Here is a 21,744-nt window from a genome sequence, read left to right as displayed (position 1 = left end):
CAACTACAAAAATAAAAAAAATTCATGCCACGGTTGCTGAAAATAATTGCAAAAATCAACCACAGAATCATTGCAAAAATCAACCGAAGATCTAGAAGGAAAAAAAAAACTCTCAATCACGGAGTCATTGCAAAATTAACGGGAAAGAAAGATCTAAAAAAATTCATCTAATCTAAAAAGTAACAAAAACTCTCTATCACGGAATCATTGAAAAGATCAACGGAGAGAAAGATCTAAAAATTCATCTAAAAAGTAACAAAAACTATCAATCACGGAATCATTGCAAAATTCAACCGAAGAAAGATCAAAAAGTAAGAAAAACTACTTGTTGGAGCATTGAAATCCAGCGAAATAAACTTGATCTTCAGAAATCCACCGCAGTTCCTCATTGCTCTCTGAAAAATCTGGAAAAACAAGTCTCAAACTATTAGCACCGATCGCCGAATACGGTGGAATCTCATAATAAGAAATTAGAGTAGAAGGAATACTGGACGAAAACGTGGACGGAAACGTGGCGGTTCTCCGGAGCGTGGCAGTTAGGATTCCGACGGAAGAAATGAAACGAAGAGTGAAGTGGTTGAGAGTATTTTAGGGTTTTAATAGTTGTTGAAATTGAGAGTTGTTAGTTAGTTTTTCCACAAAAATACCTCCGCGCCTATTTTGGAGAATTAAAATTTAAAACAAAAATACCTCCACGCCTATTTTGGAGAATTAAAATATCTCTACAAAAATATAGTAAGCTTTAGTTGTTTTTATTTTTTAGTCAAAATTGTTTATTTGTTTTTTACTATATAAATTTTATTTATATTGAGGAATTTTGTTTTTGACTATATATTTATTTATTTGATCTGAATTGATAAAGAGGTCCAACCAAAAATAATCCTATGAGATAATCTAACATACTCCAAAGATAATATCAAGATATCTAAGATGTTTTAGGCTTTAGCCTTTAAATAAAGAGGGAAGAGATACAATGAAGTCTCTGCTTTAACTCTTTCAAGATTAATTTGCATATTTATCAGGATTTGGCGTCTTCCATTAGTATAAATATGGGTTAATTATTAGTCTTTTGTATCAAAAACACAATCATACCAAACCATAATAATAATAATAAATCAAAGACTTCATTTATCTCTTCCCTCTTTATTTAAAGGCTAAAGCCTTATAACTTCAAACAAAAACCAAGCTGGAGGTATGAAATTAATACTACAAGTCCAATGGTTTGTGGCACAACTTTTGAAAATCGAGTCATACTGCAACAACCATCCAAGGAGAACGAATAGACAAAAAGGTATGTGACCAAACTTTTACGCTATTCTACTTGATAAACCAGGCTTCCTCAGAATGTCTTGTTTCTTGGAACAAAATATATGTACTTAATAATGTAATCAAGCATGACACAATAAGTTAATTTGACGAGAGAAAAAAACGATTCAAGTAATCTTATATGCATAACTGAAACCTATAACAGTACAATCAACAGAAGAAAAAGAGCATAACTTACCCACTAGCCCATGGAGGTGCAGGGGCATTAGAAGAACTAGCAGCCGATTTTGTAGCTAACGGACGTTGACGGATGAAAGGATTTGCAGAATCCTTAGAAGCATTTGCCGAAAACAATTGTCTTCTATTCTCATGCACTTTCAAGTTCTTCATATAAATAAACAAATAAACAACAGCATTACAAGATAATTGTCATCAATTACAGTAGAAAACATACACAATCACACACATAACTACAAATTATAAAAACAATACCTCAGTTCGCATTGTGAGAACATCTTTAAACTCTTTGGTAGTACTCATCAATCGAGTCTTTAGATCATCGACAACGGTAGTTGAATGGCTAGTTGTGTCGGTAGAAACATTTCCACTCTCATTTCTTGAATTGCTGACTAATTGAAGATCCACAACCGCAGAGTTAAGTGCAGTAATATCTTGCTTAATAACACTTGTTAATTCTTGAATTTCCATAGTTGGATCATCAAAAACCGAAGTCCTTTTCGCCACTAAAAAAATAAAAAGACGAATTAAAAAAGTAATTAATCAGCATTAACAATACATGAATAATAATTGAATAGTGAAATGTACGAATTGAATGAATTGAAGATTGATTACATTTGGCTAGCTTGGAAAGTTTCTGAGAGGTTTGATGAATTCCGAAACCAATCTTGGAAGCTCTCCGATTAAATTCTGATTGAATTGCAACGGCAGATCGTGGATCCTCCGATCTGGAAGAAGAAGAAGAAGGAGAAGAAGAAGAAGGATAAGGAGAACTACTGCTAGGTCCATTTGGACCTGATCCTGATGATGATGATGATAGTGATTTCTTCAATCTCTCTGCAACGGTGTGGAAATCATGTGTACGATCTCGAAATGAGGATTGTGTTGATTTGAACTGCATCTTGATGGAACGATTTGGTGAATAATGAAAAAGAATGAAATGGAAACCCTAGAATATAGATCTAAATCGAATTGGGGATTTTTGCGAATGGGGGATAAGGAGATGGAGGAACTATAATGAAATTATGGAATTGGAAGAACCTTCTTTCATGTTGATGGTTAAATTAAAACTTAAAATTAGTTCCTCACTATTCACCGTATGCTATTACAACAAAATAACTTTATATCTGTTATGAAACTAATCTAAACATAACTAAGAATATAGAAGAATAGAGATGAAGGAGAGAAGAGAGAAAGATTAGAGTTTGTATATTCTCTTCAAGGTGTGTATTACATTGTAACAAAGGGGTCCTATTTATAGGACACAATTAGGGGACAAGAAAACCTACATAATAATGGACATTCATTACATATTATTCATAACACTCCCCCTTGAATGTCCATGAAGGATATTCTTTCTCTAAAAAAAAAAAAAAAAAAAAAAAAACCCTAGTGAAGGAAAAAGAGTACATCATCATTTGTGTGTGAACTGCCTCATTAAAAACCTTACCAGGAAAACCCAGTGGGACAAAACCACGGTGAAGGGAAAAAGAGTGCAGAACATATTTATATCTCCCCCTCATAAAGACAATTATTATACATGAGATGAAAAAATCAAATAATCTTCTGTACTAGCTGCTCCAAAGTTTTACTAAAAGTTGACTCTGTAGAAAATTCTGTCATATCTTCTTTATTATACTCTTCTCTAAATTAGCACTGCGTCTGATATTATCTTTATGTTGAGTTGTTGCAGGAACCATCATTTTGTAATAAAACAACGAATTTCTTGTATGTGTTGAATTACAATCCTCAACAAAAACATCTTCTCAGCTTGCTTGATGTAGTGCTAAAATCTTCACATGATTGGATGATATTGTTGTTTCTTTAAAGTATAAATAATTCTATGTTTTGCTTTACTTCAATATTTGGGTTGGACGAATAGGCAAAAATAAAATACTACGAAATTATAGCAAATATATTAGTGAGCTTAATTGAATTAAGATATGGTACTTCAGGACCAATTCAAATTGTTCATCATTTTCTTGAGGCATGACACATCAAATGACATTGCAACCATTTTTAGTATACAACAAATTAGATTTGTCAATGTCAAACTGTTTTAATACTTTTGCTATATAATCTTATTTAAATTATAAATTTAAATGAGAATATCTCATAAGCTCTTCGGGAGTCTATATGATATTTTATCATTAATATAAGCCTCGGATATAAATAATTCATTGTCAAATATAACTAAATCTTTCAGGGATCATCATTATCAAGTGAGCCAGTAAAATACGTTAAAACACATATTTCACATGAATTGAGTATTTCAGATGCTACTCAACTTAATTAATTTTTTGAATTCACTTCAGGTGAATATGCTTCTTGAAAATCAATGATAGACATTTATCAATATACTTGAATAAGAACTCAAACTCTAAATATTTTATTTCCATTATTTTTCTCTTGAAAAGTTATTCATATCGAATTATTTTCATCTGCAGATGAAATGGACTACGGGTCCAAAAACATTTCGCTTTTCAAAGCTAGTTTAATTTTGTATCAATTGCGTCTATCTATTTAGTCAATCATTTTATTGTCTATAATCCTTAATAGACTTTGATTTATGATCCTCATTATCATTTATCACATATATAGCGCTTTATTATGTGCAAAAATATTGTCAACGTTGACTTCATCTCGGTTTCATCGTATTCCATTCATGACATAATTTATTGAGATCTCTTTATTTTCATAAATTTTAGGTACCTAATAAGTTCTTCTGGAACTGAAAAATCAATTATGTCAAATGCTCTTTTGTGATTTTCATATCCTCACTTGGGTCATTTTTTTTTTTAGCTCCTTATCTTATTTGAGGAATTTATCCTTGAAACCGATTTGCTTACCATGCTTCAAGTGTGGTTAAGAATCATTTGCAATATTAGATTGTCCGACAGGGACATTCATTTTTATCGGAGCATTAGCAGCTATTGATTGATTTCATAAACTTTGCAAATGAATTATCTTTTGAACATTTGGTTCAAGCTATTTTATATGAGGATCAAGATGAGATAATAATAATAATTTATTTCAAGTGATTCATTTGAACTTCTGGTTCATATTTTTAGCTGCTTATTCCCTCCCCCTAATATTGGGAAAATTAATTCATCACTTGAAAATTAGCCTTCTGGGCTATAAACAAGTCCCTAATTATTGGCTCAATATAATTTATAAGGGATGAAGAGTTATATCAAATATATTTTCCCAATATTCTTTTACGACCCATTTAAATGCATTATATTGGAGCAATTGAGACGTACCCAACACATCCAAAAATGTTCATATATGGAAAATTAGGTTTATAAACCAAAATTCAAATAAATTAGGGGGGAACTTATGTATATAATAATTTGTTGGCATGATGCTATTCAATATCTCAACATTCATGTTTGAGTGTTCCCAACTATAACTTAAAAGTTACGATCTCATAAGTATCGGTCGTGTAATTAACTTTAGACGTCTAAAGAATGGATCGTCAATTCCTTTTTTTTTTTTCTTGTATTATCATATTCTACAAGATGTTCTATATCAATTTCAATTGACATTCGATACTTATCAAATACTTTCTAGAAAATTAAATATTAAATGAGCTCTTAACCAGATTAGTAAATAAAATAATCTCACAAACTTCTGGTTGTGAGTTGACAACAAACACACATGTGACCATTTCGTTGATGCATAAATTAAAATTATTAAAATCTAATTGGTCCACATGATCATGATCGGTGTATTGATTTACAAATATCACCTTTCGTATATTCTAAAATAAAAGATGCTCATTTATTTAATTTATCATTTTTCTTTGGGAACTAGTAATGCACAAAAATATTAGATTGAATGAACTTCTGGTCATTCAATACATATCCATAGGAAATTTTCGCATCATAATAGATCAGAGATGACCCAACTGATCTTGCCAATTACAAACTTATTATCATTTGTAAACTTCTGGTTTACAAGAACATGTGTTTCAATTGCACAAATATATATAAGTATACCCCAAACTAGAGGCAAAGGTTGATAATATGTCTCGTAATATATAGAGATACAAGATCTCATCCGTTTCTTGTTTCAATATGATATTCATTTATGCGAACATCCTTCAAACATAAAAAATTTCTTTAAGACTTAAAAATATACAATACATTGGCAAAGTGTAACTTTGTTTCTCGATATAATAATGTATTGGTTCCCTTTTCTTTTGATAAGAAATGTATTGGTTCTTCTGGAGCCTTCAATAATTAAATTTTTTTTTTGTACTACCAAATATAAAAAGTTAATTCCTTCCAAAAAAAAATATAATCTTTAATTTTTCATGAATAGCAATAATTTACTTGTATGAGAATTAGAAGAAATATTTCTGTTGATTTCAGCGGAATAAGAAAATAGTTACATTTAAATTATTATTTTTTATTTGAAACCATAGTAGCATTTAGAATTATAATCAATAAATTGATTTAAATAAGTAACCGAATAATTAAAATCAGTTTATATTTGCAAACTGTAACCGAATTATAATTATAAGTAAAAAAACCTATTCAAAAGCTTAAGGAAAAATAATCAACATAAAATAAACTCAAAACTTAATGTATTCAAAGAAAATTAGTAAAATGTAACGTGCCAACATAAATAAGGCTCAAATATATCATGTAGCCTTTCACATCACAAATGTGAATAACGTTTCAAAGTATTCACAAAATTATTTTCTCAAATTTGCTACTTCAGGAGCATATTCACGAGACATAAATAATTTTTCTGTTAATTTCCTTTAATTTTAGTCCAACTTATACTAAGATCAAATGAATCATATGGACTTTAATCGTATTATAAAAATTTAGTTCTTCAGGAACTCAACAACAAATCTCTATTTAGAATGGCTGGAGAAAATCAGAATTTTACAATCCTTCATTTCATTGAGCGATACTACAAGAATGCTTTAATATTGGATTTTATGTTCTTCAAGAACTATACAAATAATTTTTTTCATTAACAATAGCTAAGGAAATCCATATTCTTTGAGTAATTCATCTAAGATGCGCCAATATTAAAGCTTTAGTTCTTCAAGAACTATATCACAAGTGACCTTCATATAATGATCACAATGATCTTCATAATTTCTTCAAGAAAATTTCATTCTTTGAGCAATCATTCAAAGATGCTTCAATATTAAGGTTTTCCCTTTTTCTTCTTTAATTAGTTCTTCGGGAACTAGCTAATATCACATATATTTTCATTAGTTTTGCTAATTTGTCCACTTTTCCTTTTTTTTTCTTTCAATTCTAGCGAGAAGCCGAGCTTTTAAAATTAACACGGGCATGACTATTACCTCAATGATGGCCACAATTTTGTCCATGGTAATCGTGTGTTGCTACATTCACTTCCGGGAATGGAGTAACATCAATGGGTTGGACTTCATTCACTTCTGGGAATGATTTTTCATTCATTTATCATTGATATATACTATCATCAAATAATAAAATTAAGCAAATACTTAGATAAGCATAATAAACATAGTCAAACAAAAAAATTAATTCCAATTATTTTTTATTAACACTAATGTAATGTAACGTACTGAAAATTTATAATGCAAATTAAATAGTAACTTAATAATAATTATAATGTAACCTATGTTATGAATAAGATTAATTAGTAACTTATTGAAAAAATAAAAATAAATTGGCATATAACGTATTGATAACAAAATTGGCATATGATATACATTTTTTATGTTTTGTACAATATAGAAATAAATAAATAAATCCATTGAAAATTGTAAATTGCCAAAATTTTATAAAAATTGGTAAAACTATCCTTTAGGGATGCATATGTATATTGAATTCTTCTGGAATTCTTAAGAAATAATTTGATTTTTCTTTTAAGTTCTTCAGGAACTATATAATATTGTTATAATGTAAGAATAATCCTTTATGCAATCCTCATAAGAATAATCCATATTCTTTGTTATATTATAATATATCTAATTGTACAATCCTTCAAAGATGTATCCGTAATGAATTCTTCAGGAATTCGTGGGTAATACAAATTGATTTTAAAATTGTTTAAGAACTGTATAACGGATCAAATATATATTCAATCAATTATTTATCCAATCCTTCAGGGATTGATGTTCATTTTACTTATATCTATGAATCTTCAGGATTCATATTTTAAAATTTCATCATACTATGAATCTTCAGGATTCATATTTTAAAATTTATCACACCATGAATCTTCAGGATTCATATTTTAAAATTTCATCATACTATGAATCTTCAGGATTCATATTTTAAAATTTATCACACCATGAATCTTCAGGATTCATATTTTAAAATTTCATCATAATATGAATCTTCAGGATTCATATTTTTAAAATTTTATCACACTATGAATCTTCGGGATTCATATTTCAAAAATTTCACCACGATACTTCTGGATCGAAGGTTTGTAAATCAATTTCACCACGATAATTATCTGAAAGAATAGAATAAAAAATCATACATAAAATAAAATTGTCACTTCCCTTTGTTGCTATACCTTTCTTGAAAGGGGAGAGACTATCGTGCTGATAACGTGTTATGAAACTAATCTAAACATAACTAAGAATATAGAAGAATAGAGATGAAGGAGAGAAGAGAGAAAGATTAGAGTTTGTATATTCTCTTCAAGGTGTGTATTACATTGTAACAAAGGGGTCCTATTTATAGGACACAATTAGGGGACAAGAAAACCTACATAATAATGGACATTCATTACATATTATTCATAACAATATCGATGATGATGCATATAAATTAAATTTTTTAAGTATTAATAATTTAGGTGTAAATATTTAAAATTGCCTTAAATATCACGTAAGTTTTTCCGGTTTTTTTGTTTTAGTTCCTGTATGTTTTTTTTTTTTAAATAGTTCCTCCATGTCCAATTTTTTTTGGTTTTCGTCTCTCCCCTCTCAAAAATGCTGATGTGGCTAACGACATGACATGTGGTATGTTGACGTGGCAAACGAATGACCAAAACCAAAAAAAATTATTATTGAAGGACCAACACCAAAAAATAAAGTTTAAAATCCCTAAAATTAAAAAAAATAAATTTACTTTAACGTTTTTTAATAAATAAAATATAATTTTTTTTATGTAAGACAAGTTATATTATTAACAACATATTAGTGTCTTAAGCCACTATGTTTGGTCTAGTGATGAGGGGTTTGGATAGTACGTTATAGGTCATGAGTTCGATCCTCAACTCAGTGTAAACAAAAAAACTTATTAGTGTCTTAATAGTCACTTGTTATTGGTTTGTGCAATATTAATGTTTCGTTTGGATTAGCTTATTCAAACAACTTATACAATATAAATTATGTTTTATGTTATTTTATAAGTTCACACTAGTGAAAATTGTATTTATAAGCTATTTTATCATAAATTACCTTGACAAACTTATAATCCCTATTGGTGAATTAAAATAAAGGTATAATAGGAAAACAAGGTGCAAAAATACACTTTCTTAATATTTTTTTTTTTTTCTAGAATCTCAAGTAATTTGAAACGGGGGAAGTAATACATAAAAATTGCATAAGTTGTTTGCATAAACTCAAAAATAAATTAATTCAAACGAGACCTAAGTTGATGTGCAATTTTAAGTACACTGTCATTATAGCCAAATTTTTTAGCATGTCCTAAACCAATTTTAGCACACTATGAACAAGTTTTTACACCGTAGACTTATGAATTTAAAATTTTAGCACTTTATATATATATATATATATATATATATATATATATATATATATATATATATATATATATATATATATTAAATTTTGTTTTCTATTTGAAAAAAAATGGTTTTTTTAAAAGAAAAAAATGTTAAAAAATTGTGTTTTTTTTATTTTAAAAAAAAGTTAATTTAGGAATTTTGTTTTTTTGGTTCTTCATTAATTTGTTTTTATAAGTTGTTTTGCAAAAGTTAAAAAATAAGTTATTCTAAACATGCCCTTAATCATTCATTCCTTTTTTATCGAATAAAATATAGAAATTTTTGTCCACAAATCCTAGTTTAACTGGCCGAAATGCCGAAATTGCTAATGTCTAATGTCAGGATTGGAGTTTGAACCTCGGTCACTCCACTAGTGAAAATTATATTTTTACAAACTATTTTATCATCAACTACCTTGACAAACTTATAATAACACATAAAAATTTATTTATTTGCATAAGATATTTTGCAAAAGTTAAAAAATAAGTTATTCTAAACCGACTCTTAATCATTCATTCCTTTTTATAGAATAAAATATAGAAATTTTCGTCCACAAATGCCGAAATTGCTAATGTCGGATGACAGGATTGGAGTTTGAACTCCGGTCACTCCTGTGTGTTTTTTCAACGGCTTTGCGATTTTCGACCGTCAACCAAAAAAACATAGAAATTTTCTCTTTCTAGTGGACTTCGGGGTTTGGTGGTTGCAAACATCTTTCCCGCTTCCTACTACGTAAGACATCAGGATTAAGGATTAAGGTTGAATCAAAGAAGAAGAGAAAGAAGAAGAAGGGTTTAAACCTGATGAAGGGTGAGATGGATAGGAAAATGTCAAAGAAGAAGGCTGATGAGATAATACCGAACAAGAAAAAGAAGAGGGCTGAGATGGATCTTGAAAAGTCATCGTCGTCGGAGAAGCCTAAGAAAAGACCGACGAAGAAGGCTGTGTTGGTTAAGGATGATGAAGAACATGAAGAGTGTTGATGTGAAAGCGCAGATATTGAGGATGAAAAAGCACCTGATGAAACAGCGAGGATTTCCAGAGGATAAAATAATTGTGATCATTGAGGACGAAGAAGACACCAAACCCACTGTGACCAACATACGTGATCAGTTATACAGGCTGGTTGAGTTCTCTTCTTATCCAGGTGACATCCTCTTCATCCACCTCATTGCCTATGGCTGTTCTGATGGACTTATTCTTACTCCAGATAAAGGGTATTGTTGGTATTATGAAAAGTCGACGCCAAAACTTTTGTATCCTCTTTTTTTTTTCTTTTGGTGTTTACCATCTGGTTCCTAAGGGAAGGAGGTCCTAGTAGTCCAAAGTTTGGGGTGAGTTCTTGGATCAAGTGGTTCCGGTCAGTGGCGGAGCCAGGATTATAGCGGAGCTTGGGCACAATTTTAACCACAATATTTTTTTGGATAGCATGAGTTAAAACAAAAAAAAAAACTAGAAAAAACCAACAAAACATGAGTCAAATAAGAGGGATAAAATATAACATACCAATAGTATACTACATAAAATTAGGAGGTAAATGCCCTTTCTGAGACTTCTTTGCGGTGAAGGATCGGATAATATCAATATCATCAAGTGACTTGAATATCTCCCGCTCGGTATAACATATCATCAAGTCATTGAACCACTCATCATTGATCTTGTTGCGCAATTTATTCTTAATAATCGACATTGCTGAAAAAGCCCTTTCAACGGATGCTGTCGACACCAGTAATATCAAAGCCAGCTCAATAAGTTTGTAGACCAATGGAAATACGAAACGTTTATCAGTTTGAACCATCTTCAAAGCCAAACTTTGAACATCTTCGCAAGTAGAAAATGATACATGTCTTCTAACATGAACTATATATGTCTCAAGTTGCTCCCTTATTGTTCCACGGTCATTATTAGAAAAGTCTTCATGATAAATATCAGCAAGACGAGCAAGTTTATCAACATCAAACTTGGAGAAAGAATTCTTGGGGTCAAGACATGAGAAAGAACTAAGCACAATGTTACTTCGTTCACTAAAGCGGTGATCCATCTCCACACATATTTTGTCAATAGCAACATAAAAAATCTCTGCACGGTAATGATGAAGATTAGTGACAGTCTTTCCTTCTAACCTTGAACGACCCCGAACCGGTATTTCTTGATTCATATCTAGCACCGGAATACCTTTAGCAATACAAAATTTTTGGACATTATCAAATAAATCATCCCAACCACTCTCTCTCAATGTGGCCAACCGAGCTTTGACATCATCAACTAAATCCATGGCAAGCACAATATTAAGATCTTTTCTTTGCAAGATTTTTGAAAGCTCATTTGTGATACCAAGCAACTTTAACATTAACTTCAAAATGAACGTAAATTTAAAACACTCCATTTTTTCTATTAAACCCGCCGCTTGAGATGGTAAACGTCCAAGTTCATCAACCGTACTAAGCACTGCTAACGCGGGGGCCCACATTTAATCCAAACGAATCAAGGTCATAAAATGTGAACCCCATCTAGTATCTCCGGGTCTAGGGAGAGTAGATTCTTGGTTTAAGCCCCTTCCGCTAGATATCTCACCAGTTGCAAGTTGACACACAATTTCGTCGTGGTGTGCTTGCTTCAAAGCATCCATTCTCTTGCAAGATGCAGTTGTTGTGGTTACAATCAAGGAGATGTACTCAAAGAAATCATAAATAGATGAGCAACTACTAGTAACGGAAACAACCACCAATTGCAAACGGTGAGCATAGCAATGAACATATAAAGCATATGGATTTTCATCTAGAATCTTTCGTTGCAAACCATTAAATTCACCTCTCATATTTGAAGCTCCGTCATATCCTTGCCCTCTTATCCTTGAAATAGATAACGTGTGACGATCAAGAATGGAATAAAGAGCATTCTTTAGTGCCTCGGATGTAGTACTTTCGACTTTTTGTAGAGCAAGGAATCGTTCCACAACTTCCCCTTTGTCGTTCACAAACCTAAAAAACAAATCCAACAAGGTTAAATAATTACAGAGGCATGGAGAATAATAAGTAATAAAAATTGGAAAATACAACTACTAACCTAAACATCACCGCCATTTGCTCTTTGACGGATATATCACGTGACTCATCAATAAGCACGGAGAATTGTCTATCACCAAGCTCTCCCATAATCACCTTCATAACTTCAGCTGCACAAGACGTTGCAAAGTCCTTTTGAATGTCACCGCAAATCATTTTGCAATCATTTGAACCACGGTCATAAGCATCTCTCACTTTTTCATCATTAGATTTTACCCAATCTACCATCTCTCTAAAATTGCCCTTGTTTAGAGAAGTAACGGATTCATCATGGCCACGGAAAGCCATGCCTTGTGCTATGAGATATCTTGAACAATCTAAGGAACAAGTCAAACGAATCTTATACAATTCTTCAGATTCTCTAGTTGCTCTAAGAAACTTAGCCCCTATACTTTGTCTTTGATTATTATAATCATCATAGTCCTTCATACACGAGTTGTGCATACTACCATGACCACCAACATGACCTTGCAAGCCTTTAGATGCATGCTTCCAATCTTTATATCCGGATTTGGTGAAGACTTCAAAACCAAATTGCTCACTCCTCCCGGGTTTCTTAAAGAGAAAGCAATGGAAACAATAAGCTGCATCCTTGAACTCACTATATTCTATCCATGTATACTTTTCATACCATGATTTACAAAATGCCCTTGTTCTTGGTTCTCTAGCAAATTGAGTGCGAGGAAATTTTTCCAAAATTGGTTGTGTTGGACCCTTCAATATATATGCCCTCCTCACTTGGTCTTGAATATCCGGAGAATACTCATGAATTTGTTTCCTAAGACCCGGATCACGCACAATCTCATTTGAATTAAACTCATTGACCACATTAGGTGGTGGTTCTTCTACTTCGGCTTCCGATTGCACAACATTCACATTCTCAATACTTGCTCTAGGAACCAAAAACCTCATCATCTCTGAAATAAAAGTTGCAGAAATCTTAAACTTTGAAGTGAACAATCAAAATATGATAACAGAGTTACAGAACCAGAAACTGAATTTAAAAATTAAAATAAAATAAAATAGCATTACTCTCTCTCTCTCTCTCTCTATATATATATATATATATATATACACACACACGCGCAATTTAACAACAAAAAAATAAAAATATAGCACATATCTAGTATAAATGAAAATTTTGGGACGGTCTTTGGGACGGGTCGCGACCCTCCCCAACCCACACATAGTCCCGCCCCTACACATAGAGTTTTAACGGCTGACATTGAGGTAAAAAATTGTGGCTAGCTCCAAGCCTATCTATTGGTGTGTTGAAGACAATATATACCTCTTTCATGCAGGTATCTTTCAATCTATACATTAAATCTCTTATTTCACGTATATATTTGTTTGAGCTTCGATAGATTACAATCACCTCTATGTACCAAAAAAAAAAATTACAATCACCTCTTTATCAATTATTTTTGGTTGGACCTCTTTATCAATTCAGATCAAATAAATAAATATATAGTCAAAAACAAAATTCCTCAACATAAATAAAATTTATATAGTAAAAAACAAATAAACAATTTTGACTAAAAAATAAAAACAACTAAAGCTTACTATATTTTTGTAGAGATATTTTAATTCTCCAAAATAGGCGTGGAGGTATTTTTGTTTTAAATTTTAATTCTCCAAAATAGGCGCGGAGGTATTTTTGTGGAAAAACTAACTAACAACTCTCAATTTCAACAACTATTAAAACCCTAAAATACTCTCAACCACTTCACTCTTCGTTTCATTTCTTCCGTCGGAATCCTAACTGCCACGCTCCGGAGAACCGCCACGTTTCCGTCCACGTTTTCGTCCAGTATTCCTTCTACTCTAATTTCTTATTATGAGATTCCACCGTATTCGGCGATCGGTGCTAATAGTTTGAGACTTGTTTTTCCAGATTTTTCAGAGAGCAATGAGGAACTGCGGTGGATTTCTGAAGATCAAGTTTATTTCGCTGGATTTCAATGCTCCAACAAGTAGTTTTTCTTACTTTTTGATCTTTCTTCGGTTGAATTTTGCAATGATTCCGTGATTGATAGTTTTTGTTACTTTTTAGATGAATTTTTAGATCTTTCTCTCCGTTGATCTTTTCAATGATTCCGTGATAGAGAGTTTTTGTTACTTTTTAGATTAGATGAATTTTTTTAGATCTTTCTTTCCCGTTAATTTTGGAATGACTCCGTGATTGAGAGTTTTTTTTTTTCCTTCTAGATCTTCGGTTGATTTTTGCAATGATTCTGTGGTTGATTTTTGCAATTATTTTCAGCAACCGTGGCATGAATTTTTTTTATTTTTGTAGTTGATTTTGTTGCAATGATTTTCAGCAACTGCAGTTGAACCCTATTTTTGCATCGATTATGGTGATGGAAGGTCTTTCAAAACTCCTGTTGCAACTATGGAAAGACCTGAAGTGTTTAAGTGGTCGCAAATGGAAGATACTCTTGATTTCGACATTCCACGTGGAGCGGACGAAGTTCATTTGTTTCTTGTGGACAGGCTTACCGATACTCGCTGGGGATTGTACAATATGGCAGTATCTGAGTTGAATCGCTCTCCACTACCAGAGGTTCAATTGGAGGTTATCTCTGATCCGATAACCGGATCATTGCATCCATTAACACGCGGAGATCTCTTTCTCGGAGCAAAGTTAACATTTGCATATGATTTTTTTCCCACGGTAGGTAAACTTAACATATGATTTCTATTTATATATGTTGTTTGGATAGTTTAGATTAAATTGCTTATGAATGTGCCAAACATATACAGATTGTATTTGTTAACAATATGTGGTTGATTTGATTTGTTTCATTTGGTTGTCTTGTATTTTAGGTATATACTACTTGTAGGAAGTTCGGTCTCGATTCAAACTTCTTGGCCTTGGCCTTGACTCCAGAAGCTACCGATCCTAATGATTCTTTTTATCTTAAATTTGATGGCTGGCCATATGGAAACCTTACCAGGAATGGCATTGGGCCATTCAGCTCTCTAGAAGATGTTACTGGCCAAGGCTATATTTGGTCTCATTGGGCACCTGGACCTGGTGTACCTGCGGAGCTTGGAGTGTTTAATGAATCAACCAAGAATTACATTACAATTGATGTCTACCGTGCTGCAGATGACACAGTATCAGCAACCGGAGTGTGAGTATCAACATAACTTAATGTTACTTATTATTTCAAACCCAAGGGAATGTCAACTAGTTAAAAATTGTTCCTAGGAATGAGCATATATTTCATTTTTCACATAAATGTCTCGTTTTCATTTAGTAAGTTCTTTGTGTAGTGTATGTGAAGTATTGGAAGTAACACTATAGATTGATTACGTCTTAATTGATGTACTTTCTTCTATTCTCTGTCTTGCTAAGTGGTTGGTGGTAGTTGTTCATTGGTGGTATTGGACACTGGTATGCTCTTAATAAGGAAAATAGATGAAGGACTTAAAATGTCATGGCTCTAGCTACTTAAGATACACATTGGTTTATAAATATTATGAAATCATGTTGTTTTACTAGTGTATTACCATGTTCTCTGTGATGTATTTTTTAGACCCATGAAATCATGTTGTTTTACTTATGGAAGTTGTAAATTTGAGTAATACTATGAAATTAGAAATATTTTGGGATGCATTATTGGTATCTTGTATATGAAATTGTTTCTTGTAACTTAAAGATGAGGGCCCGTATAAGAAGAAAGATGACAAGAGGTTGGTTTTGGAAATTCCGGGTTCACTCTATATAATTTAGCATCGTAGTCTATATTGTACACCTATTTACACCTTTACACCTATTTCTTGAAACCTCAAAGTTTGTGACTTGAAATTTCAAATGGTACAATATAGACTACGATGCTAAATTATATAGAGTGAACCCGGAATTTCCAAAACCAACCTCTTGTCATCTTTCTTCTTATACGGGCTCTCATCTTTAAGTTACAAGAAACAATTTCATATACAAGATACCAATAATGCATCCCAAAATATTTCTAATTTCATAGTATTACTCAAATTTACAACTTCCATAAGTAAAACAACATGATTTCATGGGTCTAAAAAATACATCACAGAGAACATGGTAATACACTAGTAAAACAACATGATTTCATAATATTTATAAACCAATGTGTATCTTAAGTAGCTAGAGCCATGACATTTTAAGTCCTTCATCTATTTTCCTTATTAAGAGCATACCAGTGTCCAATACCACCAATGAACAACTACCACCAACCACTTAGCAAGACAGAGAATAGAAGAAAGTACATCAATTAAGACGTAATCAATCTATAGTGTTACTTCCAATACTTCACATACACTACACAAAGAACTTACTAAATGAAAACGAGACATTTATGTGAAAAATGAAATATATGCTCATTCCTAGGAACAATTTTTAACTAGTTGACATTCCCTTGGGTTTGAAATAATAAGTAACATTAAGTTATGTTGATACTCACACTCCGGTTGCTGATACTGTGTCATCTGCAGCACGGTAGACATCAATTGTAATGTAATTCTTGGTTGATTCATTAAACACTCCAAGCTCCGCAGGTACACCAGGTCCAGGTGCCCAATGAGACCAAATATAGCCTTGGCCAGTAACATCTTCTAGAGAGCTGAATGGCCCAATGCCATTCCTGGTAAGGTTTCCATATGGCCAGCCATCAAATTTAAGATAAAAAGAATCATTAGGATCGGTAGCTTCTGGAGTCAAGGCCAAGGCCAAGAAGTTTGAATCGAGACCGAACTTCCTACAAGTAGTATATACCTAAAATACAAGACAACCAAATGAAACAAATCAAATCAACCACATATTGTTAACAAATACAATCTGTATATGTTTGGCACATTCATAAGCAATTTAATCTAAACTATCCAAACAACATATATAAATAGAAATCATATGTTAAGTTTACCTACCGTGGGAAAAAAATCATATGCAAATGTTAACTTTGCTCCGAGAAAGAGATCTCCGCGTGTTAATGGATGCAATGATCCGGTTATCGGATCAGAGATAACCTCCAATTGAACCTCTGGTAGTGGAGAGCGATTCAACTCAGATACTGCCATATTGTACAATCCCCAGCGAGTATCGGTAAGCCTGTCCACAAGAAACAAATGAACTTCGTCCGCTCCACGTGGAATGTCGAAATCAAGAGTATCTTCCATTTGTGACCACTTAAACACTTCAGGTCTTTCCATAGTTGCAACAGGAGTTTTGAAAGACCTTCCATCACCATAATCGATGCAAAAATAGGGTTCAACTGCAGTTGCTGAAAATCATTGCAACAAAATCAACTACAAAAATAAAAAAAATTCATGCCACGGTTGCTGAAAATAATTGCAAAAATCAACCACAGAATCATTGCAAAAATCAACCGAAGATCTAGAAGGAAAAAAAAACTCTCAATCACGGAGTCATTGCAAAATTAACGGGAAAGAAAGATCTAAAAAAATTCGTCTAATCTAAAAAGTAACAAAAACTCTCTATCACGGAATCATTGAAAAGATCAACGGAGAGAAAGATCTAAAAATTCATCTAAAAAGTAACAAAAACTATCAATCACGGAATCATTGCAAAATTCAACCGAAGAAAGATCAAAAAGTAAGAAAAACTACTTGTTGGAGCATTGAAATCCAGCGAAATAAACTTGATCTTCAGAAATCCACCGCAGTTCCTCATTGCTCTCTGAAAAATCTGGAAAAACAAGTCTCAAACTATTAGCACCGATCGCCGAATACGGTGGAATCTCATAATAAGAAATTAGAGTAGAAGGAATACTGGACGAAAACGTGGACGGAAACATGGCGGTTCTCCGGAGCGTGGCAGTTAGGATTCCGACGGAAGAAATAAAACGAAGAGTGAAGTGGTTGAGAGTATTTTAGGGTTTTAATAGTTGTTGAAATTGAGAGTTGTTAGTTAGTTTTTCCACAAAAATACCTCCGCGCCTATTTTGGAGAATTAAAATTTAAAACAAAAATACCTCCACGCCTATTTTGGAGAATTAAAATATCTCTACAAAAATATAGTAAGCTTTAGTTGTTTTTATTTTTTAGTCAAAATTGTTTATTTGTTTTTTACTATATAAATTTTATTTATATTGAGGAATTTTGTTTTTGACTATATATTTATTTATTTGATCTGAATTGATAAAGAGGTCCAACCAAAAATAATTGATAAAGAGGTGATTGTAATTTTTTTTTTTTGGTACATAGAGGTGATTGTAATCTATCGAAGCTCAAACAAATATATACGTGAAATAAGAGATTTAATGTATAGATTGAAAGATACCTGCATGAAAGAGGTATATATTGTCTTCAACACACCAATAGATAGGCTTGGAGCTAGCCACAATTTTTTACCTCAATGTCAGCCGTTAAAACTCTATGTGTAGGGGCGGGACTATGTGTGGGTTGGGGAGGGTCGCGACCCGTCCCAAAGACCGTCCCAAAATTTTCATTTATACTAGATATGTGCTATATTTTTATTTTTTTGTTGTTAAATTGCGCGTGTGTGTGTATATATATATATATAGAGAGAGAGAGAGTAATGCTATTTTATTTTATTTTAATTTTTAAATTCAGTTTCTGGTTCTGTAACTCTGTTATTATATTTTGATTGTTCACTTCAAAGTTTAAGATTTCTGCAACTTTTATTTCAGAGATGATGAGGTTTTTGGTTCCTAGAGCAAGTATTGAGAATGTGAATGTTGTGCAATCGGAAGCCGAAGTAGAAGAACCACCACCTAATGTGGTCAATGAGTTTAATTCAAATGAGATTGTGCGTGATCCGGGTCTTAGGAAACAAATTCATGAGTATTCTCCGGATATTCAAGACCAAGTGAGGAGGGCATATATATTGAAGGGTCCAACACAACCAATTTTGGAAAAATTTCCTCGCACTCAATTTGCTAGAGAACCAAGAACAAGGGCATTTTGTAAATCATGGTATGAAAAGTATACATGGATAGAATATAGTGAGTTCAAGGATGCAGCTTATTGTTTCCATTGCTTTCTCTTTAAGAAACCCGGGAGGAGTGAGCAATTTGGTTTTGAAGTCTTCACCAAATCCGGATATAAAGATTGGAAGCATGCATCTAAAGGCTTGCAAGGTCATGTTGGTGGTCATGGTAGTATGCACAACTCGTGTATGAAGGACTATGATGATTATAATAATCAAAGACAAAGTATAGGGGCTAAGTTTCTTAGAGCAACTAGAGAATCTGAAGAATTGTATAAGATTCGTTTGACTTGTTCCTTAGATTGTTCAAGATATCTCATAGCACAAGGCATGGCTTTCCGTGGCCATGATGAATCCGTTACTTCTCTAAACAAGGGCAATTTTAGAGAGATGGTAGATTGGGTAAAATCTAATGATGAAAAAGTGAGAGATGCTTATGACCGTGGTTCAAATGATTGCAAAATGATTTGCGGTGACATTCAAAAGGACTTTGCAACGTCTTGTGCAGCTGAAGTTATGAAGGTGATTATGGGAGAGCTTGGTGATAGACAATTCTCCGTGCTTATTGATGAGTCACGTGATATATCCGTCAAAGAGCAAATGGCGGTGATGTTTAGGTTAGTAGTTGTATTTTCCAATTTTTATTACTTATTATTCTCCATGCCTCTGTAATTATTTAACCTTGTTGGATTTGTTTTTTAGGTTTGTGAACGACAAAGGGGAAGTTGTGGAACGATTCCTTGCTCTACAAAAAGTCGAAAGTACTACATCCGAGGCACTAAAGAATGCTCTTTATTCCATTCTTGATCGTCACACGTTATCTATTTCAAGGATAAGAGGGCAAGGATATGACGGAGCTTCAAATATGAGAGGTGAATTTAATGGTTTGCAACGAAAGATTCTAGATGAAAATCCATATGCTTTATATGTTCATTGCTATGCTCACCGTTTGCAATTGGTGGTTGTTTCCGTTACTAGTAGTTGCTCATCTATTTATGATTTCTTTGAGTACATCTCCTTGATTGTAACCACAACAACTGCATCTTGCAAGAGAATGGATGCTTTGAAGCAAGCACACCACGACGAAATTGTGTGTCAACTTGCAACTGGTGAGATATCTAGCGGAAGGGGCTTAAACCAAGAATCTACTCTCCCTAGACCCGGAGATACTAGATGGGGTTCACATTTTATGACCTTGATTCGTTTGGATCAAATGTGGGCCCCCGCGTTAGCAGTGCTTAGTACGGTTGATGAACTTGGACGTTTACCATCTCAAGCGGCGGGTTTAATAGAAAAAATGGAGTGTTTTAAATTTGCGTTCATTTTGAAGTTAATGTTAAAGTTGCTTGGTATCACAAATGAGCTTTCAAAAATCTTGCAAAGAAAAGATCTTAATATTGTGCTTGCCATGGATTTAGTTGATGATGTCAAAGCTCGGTTGGCCACATTGAGAGAGAGTGGTTGGGATGATTTATTTGATAATGTCCAAAAATTTTGTATTGCTAAAGGTATTCCGGTGCTGGATATGAATCAAGAAATACCGGTTCGGGGTCGTTCAAGGTTAGAAGGAAAGACTGTCACTAATCTTCATCATTACCGTGCAGAGATTTTTTATGTTGCTATTGACAAAATATGTGTGGAGATGGATCACCGCTTTAGTGAACGAAGTAACATTGTGCTTAGTTCTTTCTCATGTCTTGACCCCAAGAATTCTTTCTCCAAGTTTGATGTTGATAAACTTGCTCGTCTTGCTGATATTTATCATGAAGACTTTTCTAATAATGACCGTGGAACAATAAGGGAGCAACTTGAGACATATATAGTTCATGTTAGAAGACATGTATCATTTTCTACTTGCGAAGATGTTCAAAGTTTGGCTTTGAAGATGGTTCAAACTGATAAACGTTTCGTATTTCCATTGGTCTACAAACTTATTGAGCTGGCTTTGATATTACCGGTGTCGACAGCATCCGTTGAAAGGGCTTTTTCAGCAATGTCGATTATTAAGAATAAATTGCGCAACAAGATCAATGATGAGTGGTTCAATGACTTGATGATATGTTATACCGAGCGGGAGATATTCAAGTCACTTGATGATATTGATATTATCCGATCCTTCACCGCAAAGAAGTCTCGGAAAGGGCATTTACCTCCTAATTTTATGTAGTATACTATTGGTATGTTATATTTTATCCCTCTTATTTGACTCATGTTTTGTTGGTTTTTTCTAGTTTTTTTTTTTTGTTTTAACTCATGCTATCCAAAAAAATATTGTGGTTAAAATTGTGCCCAAGCTCCGCTATAATCCTGGCTCCGCCACTGACCGGAACCACTTGATCCAAGAACTCGCCCCAAACTTTGGACTACTAGGACCTCCTTCCCTTAGGAACCAGATGGTAAACACCAAAAGAAAAAAAAAAGAGGATACAAAAGTTTTGGCGTCGACTTTTCATAATACCAACAATACCC

At 32.9% G+C, this 21,744-nt stretch overlaps 3 protein-coding genes and 1 pseudogene across 10 annotated transcripts in view; 1 reads left to right on the top strand and 3 right to left on the bottom strand.

Moving 5' to 3' along the window:
• The window catches only part of LOC123893540 (syntaxin-32-like), a 23,201-nt gene extending 20,601 nt beyond the window's left edge, over positions 1–2,600 (bottom strand). For 3 of the 7 annotated variants that reach the window (XM_045943265.1, XM_045943261.1, XM_045943264.1), the window contains exons 1-3: positions 2,119–2,599; positions 1,759–2,009; positions 1,505–1,650 (exon numbers count right to left, since the gene is read on the bottom strand). In XM_045943265.1, coding sequence (XP_045799221.1) covers positions 1,505–1,650; positions 1,759–2,009; positions 2,119–2,404 — 683 coding nt within the window. In that variant the 5' untranslated portion in view covers positions 2,405–2,599. The other 4 variants (XR_006803515.1, XM_045943263.1, XM_045943259.1 and 1 more) reach the window with 4 other exon arrangements.
• The window catches only part of LOC123893535 (zinc finger MYM-type protein 1-like), a 26,833-nt gene extending 5,089 nt beyond the window's left edge, over positions 1–21,744 (top strand). The window contains exons 2-3 of the mRNA XM_045943254.1: positions 18,977–19,892; positions 19,978–21,744. Of these exons, the coding sequence (XP_045799210.1) occupies positions 18,979–19,892; positions 19,978–21,442 (2,379 nt within the window). The 5' untranslated portion in view covers positions 18,977–18,978 and the 3' untranslated portion in view covers positions 21,443–21,744. The remainder of the gene's footprint in view (positions 1–18,976; positions 19,893–19,977) is intronic.
• Positions 10,630–13,243, bottom strand: LOC123893536 (annotated as a pseudogene).
• LOC123893542 lies at positions 14,757–18,104 on the bottom strand. Of its 2 annotated transcripts, XM_045943267.1 has the most exons (4): positions 17,934–18,104; positions 17,235–17,587; positions 16,925–17,082; positions 14,757–15,024 (listed from the first exon to the last, which is right to left on the bottom strand). In XM_045943267.1, exons 1-4 carry the CDS (start codon positions 17,995–17,997, stop codon positions 14,892–14,894), a joined length of 708 nt encoding a protein of 235 aa, XP_045799223.1. In that variant the 5' UTR covers positions 17,998–18,104; the 3' UTR covers positions 14,757–14,891. The 2 variants fall into 2 exon arrangements, with proteins under 2 accessions (XP_045799223.1, XP_045799222.1); XM_045943266.1 differs by having other exon boundaries at positions 14,757–17,082.

Source organism: Trifolium pratense, linkage group LG7, assembly GCF_020283565.1.
Source record: "Trifolium pratense cultivar HEN17-A07 linkage group LG7, ARS_RC_1.1, whole genome shotgun sequence".
NCBI classification, from domain to species: domain Eukaryota; kingdom Viridiplantae; phylum Streptophyta; class Magnoliopsida; order Fabales; family Fabaceae; genus Trifolium; species Trifolium pratense.
This window is presented reverse-complemented; position numbering and strand designations above follow the sequence as displayed.

Excerpts from the sequence above, each read along its gene's own strand:
- LOC123893542 (XM_045943266.1), bottom strand. The coding sequence starts at position 17,997 with ATGAGGAACTGCGGTGGATTTCTGAAGATCAAGTTTATTTCGCTGGAT. Across the intron at positions 17,588-17,933 it reads GGATTTCAATGCTCCAACAA|CAACTGCAGTTGAACCCTAT; the intron begins GTAGTTTTTCTT and ends AATGATTTTCAG. Across the intron at positions 17,083-17,234 it reads CATATGATTTTTTTCCCACG|GTATATACTACTTGTAGGAA; the intron begins GTAGGTAAACTT and ends CTTGTATTTTAG.